Source organism: Crocuta crocuta, unplaced genomic scaffold, assembly GCF_008692635.1.
Source record: "Crocuta crocuta isolate KB4526 unplaced genomic scaffold, BGI_CrCroc_1.0 scaffold209, whole genome shotgun sequence".
Taxonomy (NCBI): Eukaryota; Metazoa; Chordata; class Mammalia; order Carnivora; family Hyaenidae; genus Crocuta; species Crocuta crocuta.
Window position 1 is genome coordinate 4,831,174 of NW_027551566.1, and position 21,645 is coordinate 4,852,818.

The 21,645-nt window shown below is 42.8% G+C and overlaps 1 protein-coding gene across 2 annotated transcripts in view; it reads right to left on the minus strand.

Annotated features, from left to right (window-relative positions):
• Positions 1–21,645, minus strand: part of PCSK2 (proprotein convertase subtilisin/kexin type 2) — a 279,018-nt gene that overhangs the window by 112,555 nt on the left and 144,818 nt on the right. For both annotated transcript variants that reach the window (XR_013331600.1, XM_077750148.1), the window contains exons 3-5: positions 19,757–19,870; positions 17,381–17,489; positions 8,814–8,851 (exon numbers count right to left, since the gene is read on the minus strand). Coding sequence is in view for 1 of the 2 variants with exons in the window: in XM_077750148.1 (XP_077606274.1) it covers positions 8,814–8,851; positions 17,381–17,489; positions 19,757–19,870 (261 nt within the window). In the remaining variant the exon portion in view is untranslated. The remainder of the gene's footprint in view (positions 1–8,813; positions 8,852–17,380; positions 17,490–19,756; positions 19,871–21,645) is intronic.

A 21,645-nucleotide genomic window follows, 5' to 3' on the forward strand; every position in this document is an offset into this window, starting at 1 on the left:
TTGAGTTAGACAATTGGTAGACATTTGATGGATGATCTGTCCAAGTGATTAAGAAAAAGTTCTTATTCCCAATAATCAGTCTGGTGTCCTGGTGATAAAGCACTGACTACAACCTGGCCAGCATTAACAAACACAAAGAAAGAAGCCAGCTCCTCCTTTCAATAAGACATAAAGGTTGTTTAAACTTCAATTTCAAATGCAATATCTATGTCGTTATTTAAATATTAATTGGTTTAAAAGCCTGGAGCCATGCATGTGCTCAATACTTCACACCATCTGAGTCATTCAGGGCCGAGGACTGAGCCCATCTCCAGGAGGTGCCGTTTCATCATGGCGGCCACCCGCCACCTGGAGTCTTAGTGTGCATGTGGCTGCCAAGCTCCGAGGCACTTTCTTTGGGCTCAGAGCTTGAAGCCCTCAGAGTGTTCCAGAAGCCTCTCTTCAGAGAAAGTCACCTATCAGGAACCCATTAAAAGAATGGAAAGTGCAGACCTTGAGGAGTGAGACTTTTTTCTTTTATAAGAACTTCTTTTGGAGAAATAACCCTAGAGCATAAATATATCATGTTCCCAGTTTTGAACCAAACTGAAGAACATAATTTGTCTTCCCCCATATGGGAACTTAATTACATCTCTACCACCTGACAAGCTGTAGACATTACAGAAAAGAAATAGCTCTTGGCTACCTGCATGTGGATTATCCATATTGAGAGGCATACTCTCTCCGGGCCATCAGCCATGGAGACCTCAGTTAATACTGTGATCCTCTATTTTCTTCACCAGGCACATGCATTATGGGGAGTGGAATGAAGGCATCCACCTATGAGACAATTGAAAGCTGGGAAGTGGAGAGTTCTGCATGCTAGAGTTTCCCTTCTTTGCTGATAGAGAGTCATAATATGATTGAGCCCCTGATATAATTTGCAAAAGTATGAATGATTAATTAATATTCATATTGCAATATTTGCAACTGAACAAATATTTATTAAATGCTTGCTAACCATCATGCCAAATGTTAAGGGGGACACAAAATTTAAAAGTACACACTTTCCTACAAAGAGCTTGTGATCTAGTTGTGATGTAGTCATACACTATAGGGGAACAGCTTTGTCAAATGAGTTAATGAGTAAGGTGCCAAACGAATGATGAGATTAATCATAAGAATCTGGGAAAGCTTTCAAAGAAACTCACATTACAAGGCCTATCCCTAAGGATTTTGATTCAGTAAGTCTGGGGTAGGGCCAGAAACCCAAATTCTCCTTAGGTTGGGATGGGCATCAATTATGATGGGAGGAATGAGGAGGGGTTTTAGCATGGGTAACTGTAACAGCCATTGCATAAAAACAACCATAATATGTCATCAGTGGATGACAATAAGCATTTATATCTCTTATGGGTCTTCAGTTTGGCTGGGAGCTTGATGATCTAGGCTGGGCTCAGCTGGACAGCTCTCCTTTCTTGGCTGGGCTTACTTGCTTCTGGGGTCAGCTGGCTTTCACCTGCTATTGGTGAGGCTTAAAATGGTGGCTCTGTCTCTTATTGCTGTTCTCTAGACTGACTCCGGTGGCTTAGCTTCCACCTCTGCCAGCTCTTCATGCCTTCCTGGGCCCAGAGGGCTGGCCTGGGCATGCTCTTCTAATGGTGATGGTAGAGACAAAGGAGGGCACATGGGAACACGCAAGGCCTCTTAAGGCCTTGTCTCTGAACTGGCACAACACCTCTGTATTATTCAATTGCTTTAAACAAGTCTTAGGGGCCAGCTTGAATGAAGTCAAGGGGTGGGGGATTTATCTCACCCCTCTAGAGGTAGTTTCTGCAAAGCCCCACAGAAGAAGCCAGAGGTCTTGGGAAGGATGAGTAGTTGGTGAATGCACTCTTCCCCATTTGTTGCACTTAAGAGTCCATGGAGAAACTCCAGCAAGAGCACATGAATCTGCACTGCTTTTCAGGACAGGGTCTAGGGGCTGCTCAGAGGGTGACCCACAGTTTCCCAGATGAAAGATGGAAGCCCTAGGACAAGACACAGCCCATTGTCCCTGCCAGCAGGGTAGATACTTGTGCACCCCTCCCCCAACCCCCCATGACCACTTAAGCATCAGGAGATGTCATTTCCTAACCTGGAGAAATCCTCATTTGGAAAAATTGCTATTTTACAACCCCTACACTTGCCTTGGAAATGAGTCCTCCCCTCTGAATATCCATGAATATCCTCTTAGTTCAAAGATCTGTGACAGAGAAGTCGGATGTGGATCAGAAATTCTGCTTCTCAGGGCCATCCTTCGTTATATCCCTGGCCATGAGCCATGGTTCTTCTTTCTCCCTGCAGCATCTGTTTGCCTGGATGTTCTTTTTCAAATAAACCTTTTATTTTTTCAAATAAAACACTTTCTCTTTCAGAGAAATCTCTTAGATTCGCTTTGGTAACTTCCAGTTTTTGGCTTCTGCTTTCCAGGCTCATGACCTTACACTTAAGTCTGGATGAAGTGCCCTTTTTCTCTTTTGAGAACTCTGAGCTGACTGTGGAGTTCACTGAACAATTGCACTGGTTTTTTAAGGCATTCCCCTGCTTCTCCTCCAGCAGGACAAGCTACCATCAGACAATGTTGTAATCCCATCTCTTTTGTGAAGGAGATAAATGCTTGTTTATCTGTCCCATTACACACATTATCTCAATGATACCATACAACAAACCTGGTATTTTTTTCTCTTTCACAAATGAAGAAATTAAAGTTCAAGGGGGCATTAAAGGGTTAGTCTATGGTTGCAAAACTATGAATTAGGAAGCCAGTTGTCACACTCAGGTTTGACTCAGTTTCCCACTGTTGTCACACTATAACCCTACACTTGCTGGGTTTAGTCTGCATATATACGGTGGGCAGTCCAGAAGAGTCAAGGAGTTAGCCCCCTGGCCAGGGCACAACCCTCAATCATTGACTGACAAAAGAGTTGGGTGATAACTCTGAGAAGGCTCTGTCTACACCGATTCCCAGATTAGGCTCCCATGAGCCCTCAGTGGTTCTTGGTTGCTCTCCTTTCTGATATAACTTCCCTTCTCCTCGGCTAGTGCTTCCTAGGCTCTTCTCTCAAATAAACTACTTGCCTTTAAATCTTTGTCTCAGGTATACCTCTGAGAAAACCCCAAACCACAGCAAGAAGACTCTTCCTGGATTTTACAGAACAACTAGCCATTTATTCACCCCTGTAACTCCAGCACAGCTGGCCTTAGAGCCAAGCAGGAGACGCTCAGCTCTGTACCCTCTTTTCTTCCTCTGAAAGCTCCCCCCTCAGTCACACTTCACATGTTCTTGAAGGAGTCCCCTCTGTTCTGTACACCTGGAAGGACCCCTAGACTTGGACCAGTATTGTGTGCACAGACCTGTGGTCATTACCTCCCGGGGACCACAGGGTAAAGTAATGAACAATCCTGCCTGTCCCTCACCTGTTAGAGGCATCCCACACCTGTGTCCTCACTGACTCAGGCTCCTCTGGAGAACAACCCTGTCTGGTTTCCCTCTTCCTCTGGGGCTTGCACATTAACAGGCTCAATACACAGGGATTCAACTGAGTTCGAGCACACGTCCAGACCGTTTGCACAGAGAGAACTGGAACTCTGATTTTGACTCAGTCTAAAATTGTTTCTTGGCCAATACTCATTTCATGTTATTACTGTCAGTATGGAGAAAGAGGATTTTAATCATTTGGAATAGTGAGAATTGACCAGGGGGACTGGATCCTTCAGATTAAATTCAATCACAGAACAATAGAGTAATAATAAAAGAAGTGGCTATTATTATCCTTTGCTCCTAACAATCAACAGATTCAATGTAGATTTGTTGAATTAAATTAACACTAATGACTTACATTTATATATTGATTTTCAGTTTTCAATTCTCAGTTTAAATAGAAAGAGCACTGGAGTACCAGCATCCTCAGATTTGTCTCTTTAATATACAGAATAAAGAAGCTTTGAAAATAATTCTGCATTGGGAAACATTTTGCCTGATTTGGCAATTAAGCAAATTTTGGTTATCAAGCAATTTTTGTCATAGCTGTCTAAGAACCTCTGATAGAGTTTTCCCTTCTCATTGAAAATAAGCAGTAGCAAGAAGGAATTTTCTCAACACTGTACATTTCTATTTATTGTAACCCTTAATAAATTTCCAACTCATCCACCCGTGGTGAATGTTGCCAGAATCAGGCCTATATGACCTTTGGCCTGTCACTCATGTCCCTGGTCAACTCTGCCAGCTGCCTGCACCACGTCTCTTTGTCAAGGGCTTTCTCTGAGACCGTGGAAGGCAGGAGGTGCTGGAATGTTCACATTCACATACTCTAGTACCAGCCTTCAACCAATGACTGACAAGAGTTGATGTACAAATACCCAGCCCTGGCCCACATATTCCATACCATCTCTTGGATTCCCCAGTGAGATTGAGTTGGAACCTCTCCCCATGGTGACTTGGTTAACACACCACTTTCTGGCTGCCTTCCCTTCCATATCTCATTCCTCCCTCTCTCCTTGCTTCCTAGAATCACCTCCCAAAGAAACTACTTGCACTCTGACCGTTTTCTCAGAGTCTAGTTCTGGATAAACCCAACATAGCCCCCCCCCCCCCAAATCACATTTCACCAGAAGGGCACTGGGTAAACTCATTACACCCAAGCCATTAAGTCATCTAACAAGGTATGATGCTGCCTGTTAATCCTTTGCTCAAACAATTTTTGAGTTTATCACCATCCACTGATTTCATTGCTCTCCTGGGTGGCTTTACTCCACTTTCCATTCTCATTTCATTAATTATAGTGTAAAATTTTTAATTAAAGGTAAAGAAGATAAATTTGTTTAGGAGCTTCAAAGTTGTCACTCTCAACTCTACACAGGGCGAGAGAGACACTGACTGGAGCAAGCAAGTTCAAGTTCAAGTACTCTGCTGAGAAATTTAGAAGGGGCTATATGGATGCTGTTTTCTCATCTGTACCAATGACATGGAAAAATTTCACAGCAAGGTGTAATTATGTATAATTTTTTGGTAAGATTCCAAGTGCTTGATAAATATTGAAGACTCAAACCATCCTCTGGATGGAAGCTGTCAAAACATGCAATTTTGTACAGAACTCCTATGTCCTATAATATTCTTAGATGACATCTAGTTTAAGTTTACAGGATACAGTGTCATCTCCTCAACAACATCCCTACCAAATGGACATCAACCCTTCCCTTGACCATTTTTAGATATGGAAAACTTATTATTTCCTGGAAGACCTAACTCCTTTTATTAATAACTGCAATGATTAGAAAGTTCTTCCTCTGACTGAACTATACTCTTTGTCCTGCACTTGTGGGCAGGGATTTTCTTGGGAGAAAGTACTGAACAAGTTGAATGTCTCAGTCCTCATGGAGAATTTGAAATATTTAAAAATGTATTTAGTGTGCCTCTTCCTTATCTCTCCCCCCCCCCCCCCCATTTTTTTTCAGCTGTCCTGAGTACGTTACAGTTTGGAATCCCTCAAGCATCTGTCACTCTCTCTTTCTGAGGTGAGAAGACCATTGGAAGCAACCTAGTTGTCCAACGATTGAGGATTGAGATGTTTAAACTATTTTTAAGTTTATTTATTTATTTTGAGAAAGAGAGAGAGAACAGGGAAGGGGCAGAGAGAGGAGAAGAGAGAGAATCCCAAGCAGGCTGTGCATTGTTAGCACAGAGCCTGACGCAGGGCTCCATCTGATGAACCATGAGATGATGACCCAAGCCGAATTCTAGAATCAGATGCTTAACAGACGGAGCCACCCAGGTGCCCCAAGGACTAAGATGTTTAAATAATTATAGCATTAAGACAATACTACGTAGTCCTCATAATTGTGTTTTGAAGAATATTTAGTAATATAAAAATGTTTGTGACCTATCAAGTGGAAGGGGGATGCTGTATATGCAACAGAGCCCAATTTCATTAAAAAATACACACATTATGAGGTGCCTGGGTGGCTCAGTCAGTTGGGTGTCCAACTTCAGCTCAGGTCATGATTTCACAGTTTGTGAGTTCAAGCCACATGTCAGGCTCTGTGCTACAGCTCCAAAGCCCGGGGCCTGCTTCAGATTCTGTGTCTCCCTCTCTCTCTGCCCCTCCCCTGGTTGCACTGTTTCTATCTCTCTAAAAATAAACGTAAAAAATAAAAAAAAAAATACACACATAGAAGTGAAAGTCCAAGATATGCTAAAATATTAAGAATGATGCTATGAGTTGGTTTTGAATCTGTTTTGTGATTTCCCAAAATTTCTAAGGAGAACATGTATTTATTTTTCAATTAGAAAAATGTTTTGTTTTTTTAAAGAAAGAAACAAATTTAAAAAAGAACATGTTCATAGAAGCCATAGAGTTGTTCAGGTATATTCTGATATTGCAGATTAGAGGGGAGCTCGGACCTCCCAATATGGATGCTTGATTTTCCAATTTTGGATCCAGGGTTTTGGTAGATGAATCTCGCTGTTGATTAGCATTGAACCTGCAATCCATCAGAGACCCAGTGTATTGTTTTCTCATTTGAATTACTTTTGAATCTGGTAACTGGCATTGGGGGCAGCCTGTCACAGATGCACAAGGGCGAGGCAGGGAGAAGGGAGCGATGCCTAGGTCACTCTCCGTGTGAATAGCCTCAGGATGTTTTCATAGTGTAGTGATTCTCTCATTCACCGGGCACAGAAGTGACCTGCAGAGGGGCTGGACTGGCTGGAGGGAGGATAGTCACCCCACCTGAGGTCCTATGAGCTATAAGATGCAGTAACACTGGTTTGTGAAAACAAATCAAACCCTATTTGTCAGCTCTATGAGGTGCTGGGTCCTGGAGATGATGGGAATCTTAGCAGCCTGTGCAAAGAATACAAATGCCTCTGTGTGCAGAGAGCAGCCTTCTGAGGAAGAACCTGCCACCCCTGCAGACTATCATCCCTGCCATTTCTTCCTAAGAAAAGGCCTCTGAGTATCAGAGCCTTGGAGAAAATGCAACACACACATTTCTCGCTCTCTCCTTCTGAGAACTCTTTAGGGCGTTGCAGTTAATGCGGAGGCAGAGAAAGGGAGGTCATTGGAAGAGGCGTATGAAACCTTGCACGGAGGCAGAGGAGGGTGCCTGGGTGGCTCAGTCCATTAAGCAGTCCACTTGGGCTCAGGTCATGATCTCATGGTTTGTGAGTTTGAGCCCCGCATCAGGCTCTGTGCTAAGATCTTGGGGCTTGGAGCCTGCTTTGGATTCTGTGTGTGCCTCTCTCTGCCTCTCCCCTGCTTGTGTTCTCTCTCTCTCTCAAAAATAAATAAACATTAAAATTTTTTTTAATTTAAAAAATTTAAGGAGGCAGAGGAACAGCCAGGGAGACAGCTTCATGGTGCTTGCAGTGGGGGAAGGTCACAGAGAGGAGGAGGGAACTGTTTCCTCTCACAAAGCAGATGGGCGCTGAGGCAGAATCAGCAGCTCCCAGACAGTTTCTTAGTGTCTTCTCTGAGAGGTGGATTCTCTTCTTTGGGAATAAAGCTCTGACTTAGTTTCTGTCCTTTCTTTCTGGGAGCATATTGGATGGATTTATACCAATGATTCATTTAACCTTTCTTTCTTTTCTTTTTCTTTAATTAAAAAAATTGTTTATTTTGAGAGAGAGAGACAGAGACAGAGAGAAAGAGAGAGAGAGAAAGAAAACAGGGGAGAGGTAGAGAGAGAGGGAGAGAGAATCCCAAGCAGGCTCTGCCCTGTCAGCACAGAGCCCGATGTGGGGTTCAAACTCACAAGCTATGAGATCATCACCTAAGCCGAAATCGAGTAGGATGCTTAACTGACTGAGCCACCCAGGCGCCCCCCCCCACCCGCTTTTAAAAATTATTATTCAAAAAGATAGTCCAAAGTATACTCCTCTAGATTTGTAAGACCCATGAAGTAAATAGAAGCTCAGTACATCGGTGGTTTGTTTCTTGACGTCTAATGCACTAAACAGACCGATAATCTTTGTTCTCTCTTTGCAGCATAGATGCACACACCTTCTTCTAACAATCTTTTCTTTACTTAAGTCTGCATTCTTCTAGCTTTGAGTCTCTTAAGCTAACTAAAGTAACATTGAAAAAAATTATTTAAATCTCAGGTTATAGGAAAAGTATAGCTTAATAGTATTTGGATCATTTTAAGCAAACACAGCAGTGCTTGGGTAGGATGCTCCCTGGTGTTAATATAAAGTAATCCCTTCGTGTTTAAATGGTTTGCAGGTTTCATCAGGAAAGCAGTGTTTGATTTGTTATGTAAGAAGTTAGAGCACGTGGCTCTAGCTCAACAGTGCTTATTACAATTCTGTGTTAACATGTCTTATTTGTCAAGAGATACCAAATGGTGTGCTTAGCGTTGGTGTGGGGTGCTCATAAGCACAAAAGCAATAAAAAAAGATGTCGTCTTTTCTTTCATAAAACTACGATTGCGATGTGAGTTGCCCTTCTTTTCGGCTTTTTGCGATTGGTTTTATCCAGCAAGAATCCAAACAGCTCATTTCCACCTTTCAATTCAATATCCTCAGCAAGAGTGGATGGGAAACCTTGCCAAGACTCTCTCTTCTTCACCTCTGTCTTTTCTCTTGGGTCTCTGTTCTTTCAGACCTCAGGTTTCCTTATCGTCTCTCACAAAGCCACTATTGTTACCTGCTGCCCGGCCCCACACCTTGTCCCTTTGCTTCCGGCCTGAGGTGAGGCTCCAGCAAGATGGGCAGGTGTAGCGTGCATGTGTGCGCATGCGTGCCTGTGTTTCTGTGTGTGTGCGCCCGCCTGTACACATCGGCTTGTACTTACGTAGTTCGAGGCCAGGTCCGGGTGGAGGTAGTCAATCCCTGTGAAAAGAGCACCACAGGATGAAAGGTTAATAACTGCCACTGTGTCCTCAGGAAAGTTGCTCAAGAAAGTGTCCTCCTGGTGGGGCTGGTGGCAGGAGAGTTGGGCAGGGTGAACACCTGTGCCCTAGGCCTAGGCTTGCGTTTTCATTCTCGAGGGAGGGTGGGGCGTGCCCACCAGTTGCGTCAGAGGTGGGGAGCCAGTTAGAGCTGGGGCCCCAGGATAAGACTTCTGACATAAATGTCAGTACTAAGGGGCTTAGGGGCTGCAAGATGGATGGCTCATCAGAGCAGTGATCTAAGATTTGTGAAAATCCTGACATTTCCAAAGCACCAGCAGACATTTATTTTGAAATGAAACTGGCTCTGGGGAGGAAAAACGATTGTTGTTTAACAGGATACAGACAGCAATGGATTAGGGGAGTGTTCTCCGGCATGGAAATAATAAGGAACACGGCTAGGTGGGAAAGGCGATTAGGCAGAGGGCAAATAGTTTCAGGTGAAGTGTTCTGGGTGGGACTGATGGTTGTCCCTGAAGAATGTGGCTTTCCAGGAAGCCTGAGACATCAGCCTCCCTGCAGGAGCCCTATGCGTTCTCCTGGACATGGACTGTCTTGTTGCCCAAGATTCCTTACAACGGTAAAATTATTAGTACCACTGCATTCCTTCACAGGTGAACCTCAGAAAGCACGTGGAAATTCAAGGCCACACTGGAATTCTCATCCAGGTCTGCAGAGCCGTAGAACCTTTGTAGCAGGTACACCTGAGCATCCAGCCATTTGCAAAACTGGCCAGGTTCCTGCACCACCTGACATCATGGTCACAAGGGTAGGTTTTGGAGTCAAAGACCCGAGCTTGGATCTCAAGGGTGCCGACAGCTGACCTCATGACTTCAGACAAAGTACTTGGCCTCTCTGAGCTTGTTTTCTTCTCTGTCAAGTGAGAGTGTGATCAGGGTGGTGCATTTAGCTCAGCAGCATTCAATAGCTCTGTTGGGTTTGCCCTATTTGAAAGCTTGAGGTATCTCTCAGTGCCTCTGATAGGGGGCGGCTTCACTGTGAGCACACTAAGGCCTGGCTGCTATTATAGCTTTGCCCCACAAAAAAGAACCAGTATCAGGATGTTTATCTCAAAAAAGAAATCTTCCTTCATTTTTTCTGGTTATACAAGAAATTTCTGGAGTCACCATTCTATAGAAGGTATGTTACATTTTGCTGCTGATATTTTGACATGTGAAGGGTGTCAAATGGCTGCTTCCTATAGTTTGTGGGAGTATAGCCTATCACTTCTCACCCACCATCCTCCTCCTGCCCCACCCTATCTCAAGGATTGTGGAAGGACAGGGGTCAGAAGATTCAAAGACTACGGCGCCTGGGTGGCTCAGTTGGGTAAGTGTCCTACTTCAGCTCCAGTCATGCTCTCACGGTTGGTGAGTTTGAGTCCTGCACTGTCAGTGTGGAGTCTCCCTGGAATTCTGTCTCTCCCTTTCTCTCTGCCCCTCCCTGACTTCTGTGCAATCTCTCTCTCTCTCAAAATAAATAAACTTTTTTTTTTTAAAAGAAGATTCGAAGACTAATATTTTAAATGTTGCAAGCCCTTTTCCTGAACCTTAATTCAGAAATGGTCCATTTCGTCTGTGGGATAGGTTGGGGATGAGCACAGGCTATGGAGACCAGCAGATCTAGTTATCTTCTAGGCTCAGACACTGTAATAATTGTGAGGCTTTGCCAAGTGACATAATCTTCCTGAGCCTCAGTTTCCTCATCTTTGAAACAGGGATATTATTTACCTTGCAAAGCAGAGTTCAAGATGAGAGCCAATTCATTGGAGGTGTTTAGCAGGTAGTAAACACTCAATAAGTTATATTTATTGTCATCACCATTGGTAGGGTCACCCACATCATTAGAGTCAAATGGATAATGCATAAAAGCAGAAATATTGTTAAAAATCCATTTGGTCTTAGAATGTTGTATTGAAATAAAATTGTTGTATATATTTATTGAAATTGGTTATGTTTTGTGAACTCAATGTCGAGCAAAATATTTTGCAACATATAGATATATTAAAAACAGACATGCATACAGAGAATGTTTCTTTTTCTTCTAGCAGGGAGTTAATTGTTTTTTGGCATAATTATACTTCTTAAGCTTATTTCTTTAGCAACCTCTACACCTAATGTGGGGCTCAAACTCAAGACCCTGAGATCAAGAGTCACATGCTTTACTGATTGAGCCAGCCAGGTGCTCTGGCACAATTGTCCTTCTATTCATGCTCATACTGTGTAAGAAGATCCTGGTGTGTGTATATGCACACCTACGCCTCAGGAAAACCAGCTACAAGCCTCCCCCCCCCTCAGAAACTCTGAGGAAGAAGCATCGAGCACACAGAATCCCAGATGATACACCTCCCCAACAAATGGCTGGCTTTAGACAGCTGGGTATTTCCCCCGAGGGGGTGCACTGTTCCTGGAAGTACTACAATACTAGATTGAGGCATGAAATAGATGGAGTGAGCTCCTATTCCATGCAGGGAGTCAGTTTTTATTTATTTTTATTAAAAAATGTTTATTTTGAGAGAGAGACAGAGAGAATGAGCAGGGTAGGGGTAGTGAGAGAGGGAGAGTGAGAATTCCAATCAGGCTCTGAACTGTCAGTGCAAAGGCCGATGCAGGACTTGAACTCACAAACCATGAGATCAAGACCTGAGCCAAAACTGAGTTGGATGCTTAACTGACTGAACCACCCAGGGAGTCAGTTTTTAAAACATGATTCTATGTTCTGATAGTACAAATTGTCTGGGACAGAAATTTTCTGAGAAATAGTTTATTCTCTGTGAAAGGAAAATATCAAGGCAAAGAGATAATTTGAGACCTGAAAGAAATTAAAATTAAAATAAGATAAATTTTGGGGCGCCTGGGTGGCTTAGTCGGTTAAGCGCCCGACTTTTGCTTAGGTCATGATCTCGCGGTTCGTGGGTTCGAGCCCCGCGTCGGGCTCTGTGCTGACTGCCAGCTCAGAGCCTGGAGCCTGTTTCAGTCTGTGACTCCCTCTCTCTCTGACCCTCCCCTGCTCATGCTGTCTCTCTCTCTCTCTCTCTCCTAGAAATAAATAAAACATTAAAAAAAAATTTAAAATAAGATAAATTTTGCCCTAATTAAAATAAAGGATCTTTAAGTTAGGTTAAGGGGAAGACTGAGTGTTAAGTTAGAATAGACACGGACTTTGGTCTAAGAAAGAAGGGATTATCAATAGAACCATGAGGGATGACAGACAGGATTCAAAAAAGAAATAATGGACTAAATGAAGCATGAAAATAATGGCCTGGTAATTAAATAGTATTTTAATATTTTTGTATATTTGGTTATCTTTTCAGATGGAATATACTGAATACATGTTCTCAATCAGCTTATTTATTTTTTATTTCTTGTATTATTAATGTATTCATTTTTATTCTTCTCTCATTGGCTGATTTCCAGCAGTGAATGCCAGACACTATGTGGGTCCTGGAAAAACATAGACCATGTAGACACAGAACCTGAGCTGTTCAACTATATATGGCTCCAAGTCTACAGGGTGGACCAGCTCATTGCCAGCCAATCATAACACACTGTGGTATGCAAATGACAATTACTTGGTTATATTTTACACTAGTATCCTGTCATCATTTTCAGCCTTTTGAGAAAGTCTAAGCTACAATAATCCAAATTCTCAGGAAACTCTGATGGTACTAGAGACCTCAGGGAATTACTAAGGCACTCCGTGTACATATTCCTAGTTACAGTTCCTAGTTAGTAGTATGGTTGAGATGTATAACAATACCACACACCTTCTTTGGAGGTAGGTGTGTTTTCTCCTCTTTAATCTGGGTGGGTTACGACTACTTCTACTAATAAGATGTTGCATGACTTTCAAGGTGAAGTCAGAAAAGGTCTTCAACCCGTCCCCTTTAGACACTTGTCCACTTGGGGGAAGTCAGCTGCAATGGAAGAAGCCCATATGAAGGCCTGTGGTGTGAAACACTCAGCTGAGCTACAGCAGCCAACATCGATGGCCAGCTATGAGAATAAGCCATGGATGTCCACCCTAGTTGAGCCTTTGGATGACTGCAGCCCAGCCCACAACAGTCTGCCTACAACGGTATGATAAACCTTGAATGAGAAATGCCCAGACTGGCTCTTCCTGAGCCACAGAATCATGAGTTCCTGTGCCACAGAATCATGAGCAAAATAGAGTTAATCTAAGTGGCTAAAGGTTGGAGTCATCCACTACACAGGAATAATGACTGGAACAGATATCCCAATGGCCCTTCTGAGAACCGTGAACCCCAGGTTGGGGGAGAAAGCATTGCTTTCCTATGTGATGCAGACTTCTAACTCTCTTAGAAAGGTGTGGCTGACTGCCTGGTCCTTAAGCTTGGATTTTCACTTAAAAGGTTGAGATCCAACTCACAAAGAGCTACCGGGGAAGGGAGGGTGGTGGGGTGGGGGTGGGGGTCGGAGACAGAGCCAAGGGGTAGGCTTCAGGCACTGAAGATGGTGGTTAAGATAAGTTTGGGTAATTTTTTGCCTCCCTAAACCTTAGTTTTTTCATCTGTAAAATGTGAATAGTATGAATCTTAGAGAATAATTGTGACTGTGTTTCTAAACTTCAGGCAGTGCCTAGTACAAGAAATGTTAGTTTCCATGGTTACTTCAGCTTGAAATTCTCTCTGACCCTGCCTTCCTGGCCTTCAGTCTTACTTCCTTAGCTCTATCTGATATTGGCTAACAGCTTTGGCTCATGCCTTTGCTGACCATCTCTGACCTTGATAGCCTGCTCCTGTCCTGAATTGTGTCAGTGCTGGGTGGTGGCTCCTATCCATTTCCATGTCTTGTTATGGCCACATCTTGTTTTCCAGCTCAAGTTCCCAACATGAAACAACTTTATTTGCAACAAAAGCGATGAGTTGTTATCATTAAGCAGGGTCCTTGCTGACATATACATGCCTGGAACATCAGAACAAACCCTTAAGAAATGCTTTCTGCCCCATTGAGCAACACTTAACCATAGAGGTACTCTCCTACTGATGTTTCGTATATGGAAATGACATTAAGTTGCACCTAAATTAAAGTAGTAGATATATTTTTTAAATGTTTATTTGTTTATTTCAAGAGAGAGAGAGAGAGCACAAGCAGAGGAGGGGCAGAGACAGAGGGAGAGAAAGAATCCCAGGCAGGCTCCAAGCTGGCAGCACAGAACCTGACATGGCGCTCGATCCCATGACCATGAGATCATGACCTGAGCTGAAATCAAGAGTTGATGCTAAACTGACTGAGCCACCCAGGCACCTGAAAGCAGATATTTATTGAGCATGTATTGAGTCATTGGATTTGGGAGAGAAGATGTTGGCCCAGTTCTGAGTTGTTCAACCAGAGAGTGTAAATGGCTATTAAAACCGGNTTGACAATAAATTATTTGTAAAAAAAATAAAAAATAAAAAAAATAAATGGCCAATAAACATAAAAAAATGGACTGTCTATAGATTAACTCTTCCACATGCAGATAATCAATTGTTTCCCATAGAGGCCAAAACAAAGAGCCAATCGTATATAAAATATGATGTTTTGCTCTTAGGAATGAAGGTCGGTATCTGTGTCTGTCTTTACCTTGTTTGGGAATGATATCTTGCTAAGCAAATATCTGCGAAATGATTCCATACTATTCACAGATGCTCGCAGCCTCACCATAGTGCTTCCCATTTTAGGTGTTAGGGTGGAGATGTCCAATGGCGCAGTGTAAGGCTGCTGAGCATCGTCCTTGTTGCGTGGGAAGCCACTCGTGTCCCAGACGTACTTGTCTTACTCTTCAACAGCGGATTTGGAGAATGGCTTAGTAGTCCTTCTCTTCTTCAGTTGCCACACTGAATAAGCATGTGCTGAATTAAAGACAGCCACAAATCCATCCTTTGTTTATCTCCACAGCCAGGGTGTGGAATCTATTCCCCTTCTTCTGGAATCTGGCCCTGAGACCTTTCGTCCAATAGAAGTGGCAGTGTGATGCTTGCTCATTCCATGTCCAGCCTGCAGGTGTAGCCTGGCAGCTTCCACTTCCTATTTCTTAGAATGAATATTGGGTCCCCGAGCCATCTAAAAGAAATCCAGCCACGTGCTGGGGAGACCACATGGAAAGGAGAGGTCCTGACACTACATGGAACGGAAGGGAGGCTGAGCCATTTCAGCATCCCAGTCAAGCCTCCAGTTGACATTGGCCTCAGTTGCACCCTGACCTTAGCTGCATAAGAGACCCCAGAGAGATCAATAACAGAACTTTCCAGCTGAGCCAGGTCAACCCACAGAACTGTGAGAGAGGACACCATGGTGGTTGTGTTAAGCCACTCAGTTTTCGGGTGGTTTGTTCTGCAGCAGTAGATGACCAAAAGAGTGGAGAAGTTAGGAGTTTTAATGGGGGGGGGCAGAAAGTTCAGTTCTGGGGAGATTCCCAAAGGCTACTAAATCAGAAGAAATAATAAAAAAACAGTAAACGCTGCTGAGCCTTTCTTTCTAAAATTTTTAATGTTTATTTTTGAGAGACAGAGCACGAATGGGGTAGGGGCAGAGAGAGAGGAAGACACAGAATCCAAACCAGGCTACAGGCTCTGAGCTGTCAGCATGGAGCCCGACGCAGGGCTCAAACTTATGAATCATTAGATCATGACCTGAGCTGAAGTCGGATGCTCGACAGACTGAGCCACTCAGGCACCCTGAGACTTTCTTTCTGAAGAAGGGTTTTGGCTTCTCAAGCTGGGGAAGATGGATCAGAGTCAGGGATCATCCTCCACCTTTCTTCCAGTCAAGGGGGCTGCAGTTAAAGAATCCTGACATGGGCATCACAGGCTGTTGGAAGTTTTGCAGAAGCAATGTGCCTGTCTGTGGCTACTGCAATGCCACTTTTAGGTTGCCCCTCTAATCCACCAAATACTGTGTGATTACAATATATTTTAGGCGGACTTCAAACGTAGATGCATCTTTCTCCCGGGTGAGCTGATTCAGTCACTTTTGATATCCAAAGCATTAGGAAGGAAGAAACAGTCATAAGCTCCCAACATCCAAGTTCACAAACACACTGTCTCCTGCAGAGCTCCTTTGTTCTTGTGAAAGCCTTGGCCACTGGAGAAAGCTTTCACATCCACTTCAAAACCTCTCACACATCAGAAAACACGGAGGCATTGTTTTTATGTGGATATTTAATGAGCCTATGCAAAGACAGCACCAATTCTAAGTATGCTGGCTCCCTTTGTTTCAACCATTAATTTGGCTTCAAAGGCTTGCTTTGGAGAGCATAGTGTTCTTTGAGGAGCTTCAGAAGGGAAAAGCTCCATTGTTTCACCTCTGTATAGGCTTTCTGCGTAATTGCATCAATACAGCACAGCGGCACAGCGGAGCTTTTCCTGGAAGATCCAGGCAGCTGATGAAGGGCAAGAGTATCTCCCCAGTGAGATGAACACGGGGCAGAGATTCTCCTGAATCTTGGCAGAGCCAAGGATGTGTGTAGTTAGAAAAACACCAATTCATCAAACCCATTGGTTTTTGTATCACAAACTATAGGAAATAGTTTGTCTGGCAGGCATATGGGGCAGAATAACGTATTATAGGGGGCATATGTAATAAAATGTTACCAAAGTCTGCTTTACAAGAGTTCATTCTGAAAGTAGCAATAAAGTCAAAATTTCTCCAGACTCCAATCCTGTTACCAAAAAGCTATTTCGTGGCTGCAGAACCATGCCGTGTAATAGAACTTTCTGTGATGATAGAAATAAAGTTGAACTGAATTTCAGCAGCTGCTAGCTAGCCCCTTGTGGTCATTGAGGACTTGAAATGAGGCTAGGATGATTGAGGAATTGAATTTTTAATTTTATTTAGCTTAAATTAATTAAAATTTCAGTGTAAATTGCCACACAGATCTAGTGGCTATTGCACCAGACTGTGGATCAGAGAAATAGATGATAAATACAAATGAGTTTAGAAGATGCTTGGAGGTAAGGTATAAGCAATGGCTCAATAGGAAATTACAGGTCAGTGATGGTCAGTTTTCCTTCATTTTTTTTATTTTAAATCTATTAACCCAATCAATATTTGTTAAAGGCATCCTCAAGTTTGAGGACCACTGATCTGGAGGAAGGGGAGGATTTTGCCACAGTTTAGTTGGTGATTGGATCCAGCTATGCTGCCCTTGCCTAGCATCTCCAAAACAGTGAATATTTTTTAAAAAATTAACACTTATTTATTTCTGAGAGAGACAGAGAAAGCAAGCAGTGGAGGGGCAGAGAGACAAGGAGACAGAGGATCTGAAACAGGCTCCGCCCTGTAATGGCAGGGCCCAATGCGGGGCTTGAACTCACAAACTGTGAGATCATGACCTGAGCCAAAATCAAGAGTCAGACGCTTAACTGACTGAGTCACCCAGAAGCCCGCAAACAGTGAATCTTTTATATTCCAAAGGAATGCAAAGACACATTTGCTTCCAAATGATGCAAAGGCTTTGAAATACTCACCATCATCCATAATTCCAATGGTAACACCTTTCCCTGTGTATCCCAGCTCCCAAGCTTCTGCCACATTCAAATCAAGGCCAGGAGTGCCATCAGCTTGCCCTGTGTTGATCTGATTAAGGAATTCCAAAGCAGAGAATCTTATTAGTCTGGTGGAGTAAAACACCTGTCTAAATGTTTGCAGCCATCTAGTATTCCAGGGCCAGCTTAAAGGCCAAGTCTTCCATGAAACCATACTTCTGGATGTTTCTCCACCCACCTCTTCCAGCCTTCTCCCTCCATTTTTAAAAAAGTATACACAATTGATGTTTTCTATGTTGTGTAAATATGCAAACACAGTGTCAATCCCTCCATCTCTTAAATTTTTAAAAAATGTTTATATATATATATATAAATATAATTTTCTTTTTGAGAGAGAGAGAGAGAGAGAGAGAGAGAGACGAGTATGAGTCAGGAAGGGGCAGAGAGTGGGAGACACAAAATCCAAACCAGGCTCCAGGCTCCAAGCTGCCAGCACAGAGCCTGATGCAGGGCTTGAATTCATGAATCATGAGATCATGACCTAAGCCTAAGTCAGACACTTAATGAACTAAGCCACCCAGGCGTCCCTCAATCTCTCCATCTCCTATGACTGGATTGCTGTACTTAAACTCCATAAAGCTGCTATTGCAAGAAACCCTCTCAAGTTTGGAATTAAATGCTCACTCTTGGAGTATTTATTTATACCTCATGTTTTGAAGTTAGCACATATTGTCTTGGATTATTCTTATTTGAATATGATTTCCTTGCTCAATAACAATATGCTTTGTGAGAGGAAGCATGTCCTATTTACCTTTAATTTCAGTACCACCACACCAAATCTTGCTTTAAAATGTTTGAGGAATGGATTAAAGATAGTTGGCTCACTTTTAGTGCTTGTTCTAATGGCGGTAAATGTCTTTTCCCTAAAAAATGTCAAAAAAGGGAAACAAAGGAATTCCAGATAAATATGTTCACTGTTCTCTTTTCAGTCATCTTTGTTCTGTGCAGATTTTCTCAAAGATGAGTTCTGAAAACAGCAAAGTCTGAACTTGTATTGACAGAAGCCCACGGTGACCTGTTGCTAAAACACTGTGTGGATGTCATTACGCCTTTTTGTAAAAATGACTGGTCTTCCAGGCACATGTTAAGGTTACACTCTCCATTACATAGTAAGTTAGTAGAATGCTCACATGACTGGTTTGAGCCAATAGAATGTGGGCTTGTGTGCCATTTGTCATATCCAGGCAGGAGCCTTAAGGAGCTAGTGTGTGACCTGCTCCTTCCCCTTGTTAGGGTGCTTTTGAAAACAGGTATCGGGAGGGAGCTGAGATGGAGCCTGGGTCCATGAGGTGGAATTATGAAGTGTTGGATGTATAGCATGAGTGAGCAACAAGCTTCAATTTGTTAAGTCAGTGTGATTTGGGGGTTGGTTGTGATTGCAAGACACACTGTAGCCTCACCTGATTAACACACATAAGCCTTTTCACTTGCCCAGATCAGATTTGTAGGATTCCACACCAAAACGTCAAGGTCACAGTCAAGCTGTGAAGACCCAAGAGGTATGTTGTGATGCATTTCTATAAATGTATCAGTCCATAGGGCTGTAATTTAGTCTTCTCTCTTGCTCATCACCTTTTGATCTTAAATAAAGTAAAGCATCACTCATATTTTAAAATCACTCACTCCTTTCCCCTCAAGATGGCCTGTAGATAGATTGGTTTATAGGCTCTGAGTCTCTTTTAAATATAACCCAACCTGTCCAAATGGGTCACGGAGGACTGCTGGTGAGCCAGAAATATCCACTTCACTTGACAGATTGAGCTTCCAGGCCTTGAAACCTGCATCAGTGAAGCCCCATGGATGTGACTTCCTGCCATTATTTTAGGAAGAACTAATGGATGCTACTTTAATTGCTTTGGTCTTTGAGCTCTCTTGCTTGTCTCTTGTGAAGTCATCTGATTCTTTTCTCTTATGCTGGTGATTTCATTATGTCCTCCTGTCGTTCTGCCTGTTGAAACCATTGGATTACTCCCCACAGACTCTTGACTCAACTTTTACATGATTTTGCAAGTCTCCCCTCCTGCATTGGTGTGCTTTTTCAGAGTCTGGGGCAATCTTATCAGCATTGGATAGTTGTTTTGACCCTAAGAGATCATGGCTATTTAACGGTTCCAGAATAAAGCAGATTAGGGAACATGATGTATGGGTGGTGATAGAAAATCAATACGTATTGGAGTGGACAGAGAGATTCATGGAGTCAGATGCTGGCTGAGATCCCACAGAATGAGGAAAGAGAAATGCATCTTTTATCCAAAGGCTCAAGATGGGAAATGTTAAGAATAATATGGAGATGCTTACCAGATACCACTGCTTTGTAAAAAGAGGATCATTCATGTTGATGTCAATCTCATTGATGTCTCTATACCCCCGCTTCTTTCTGTCAAATCCTTCTTGCTGCAAGGCCATCTTTACCTGAAATGACATATTGGCATAAAACCTGAATATCAACCTGGACACCTTCTTCTGGAATTCATTTCCATGAATTCAAATTCCATTTGTACATAAGGTGTTTTCTTTTTTTTCTGCAGAAGCCAAGTTCATCTCCTGTACACTCTACTCTCTGTGATTATTTTCTGAAAGCATTTGCTTCTGGCCATGCTCAATAAATTGGGCTTGATGATGCCTCAAAATGAGTTTCCTTAAAATGAAAATTCAATAGAGAAAGATACTATCAAGGAAGAAAAGGTAGTAGGGTTTGTTGAGGGAAATAAAACAAAGTAACACAATACTTCTATTAAGTGAAGAAGATTGATGTGGATTCAGGAAGGGAGAGAGTGAAAACGGCATTGATCATTTTTCTGGAGGACTTACTAGCTTTTACATTTGTTGACGGGACTGTGCTACCTCATTTGGGAATCAGCCAAAATCAAAACCAAAACCAAAATCAAAACCAGACCAAACCAAAACCAAACCAAACCAAAAGAAAACCTGCCTGGAGAGCCAGCAAGTTCACAGCAAAGCTCTAGAAGGTAAGTGAGGGATCTTTGCAAAGAAATGGATGGTATTGCTGTCCTGGCAATGACAATACTTCAATTTTGGAAAGTCAGACAGAACCCCACCCTTTGGGGTGGAAATGAAACTTAGGTGCTGAATTGTTTAAGCAGACTCCTGGCAACAGTTAGACTTTGTTCCATTCATGAAACTTTCCTTCACTTGGACAATAATGAATTTATCATCCAGTGGCTGTGAATAGCTACAGTCTCTGAATAGCTACAAACTCAAAAACTATGCAAATGTAGAAAAGGATATGGACTGAATACATATTTTTAAAATTATATTTTTCTGCCCAACATTTATTTCTTCCTTTCCCAAATATCTTCAGTATATTTGGGGGATTACCTGGAATCCACTAGGTTCTGTCTTGGTGGGAGTGAAATCTGAGACACTTATCAGCTGCAAAGAAATTGAAGGCTCTCTCTGCCTCAGAGGTGCCTAAGTGTGTATGGATTTGCATCTTGGGAAAGTAATGTGAGGGGAGAAGGAGTCTTTGAAGGCTATTTATTCCATAGGTTCACTCATCAGACCTGCGCTGTAAAAGGTTCTTGCTATAGTTCCACAACCCGGCCCTGGAGCTCCCCCAAGACTAATCTTTTGGCCTTCCACTGGTGGGGAGCTCCCCATACCATTCGAAGAATTCTCTTTTGCTTAAGTAATCCAGAATCGATTTCTGTTGCTTGCACTTGAGAACTCTGATTGGGACCAGGGAAGACAAGAGTACCAATATGTCAACAGTGACGGTAGGGAGGGAAAAACGAAGGGATCACAAGCCTCCCTGTAATGTGCAGCAACACTGTAGGAGAGTGGCTCTTCACTTCCTTATACACACTGACACAGGAAAGCTGGGACATTTGCCAGAAAATCTTTAATTCTACCAGAAACTCTGTATGTGTAGGAAAGAAGTGGTAGGTGTGGCATTTGCTCTGTTCTTTGGAGGTATTCCAACAATAGATATTCAGTTTGGCATGTAGCAAATATTTGGAATTGTGGGATGGATGTGTTTTCTTTTTTTAAATTTTAATTTGTTTATATTAGAGAGAGAGAGAAGCATTCATTAGTGGGGGACAGGCACTAGAGGGAGGGAGAGAGAGAGAGAGAGAGAGAGAGAGAGAGAGAGAGAGAGAGAGAGAGAATACCAAGCAGGCTTCTTGCTCAGCACAGAGCCCAATGTGGGGCTCCATCCTATGATC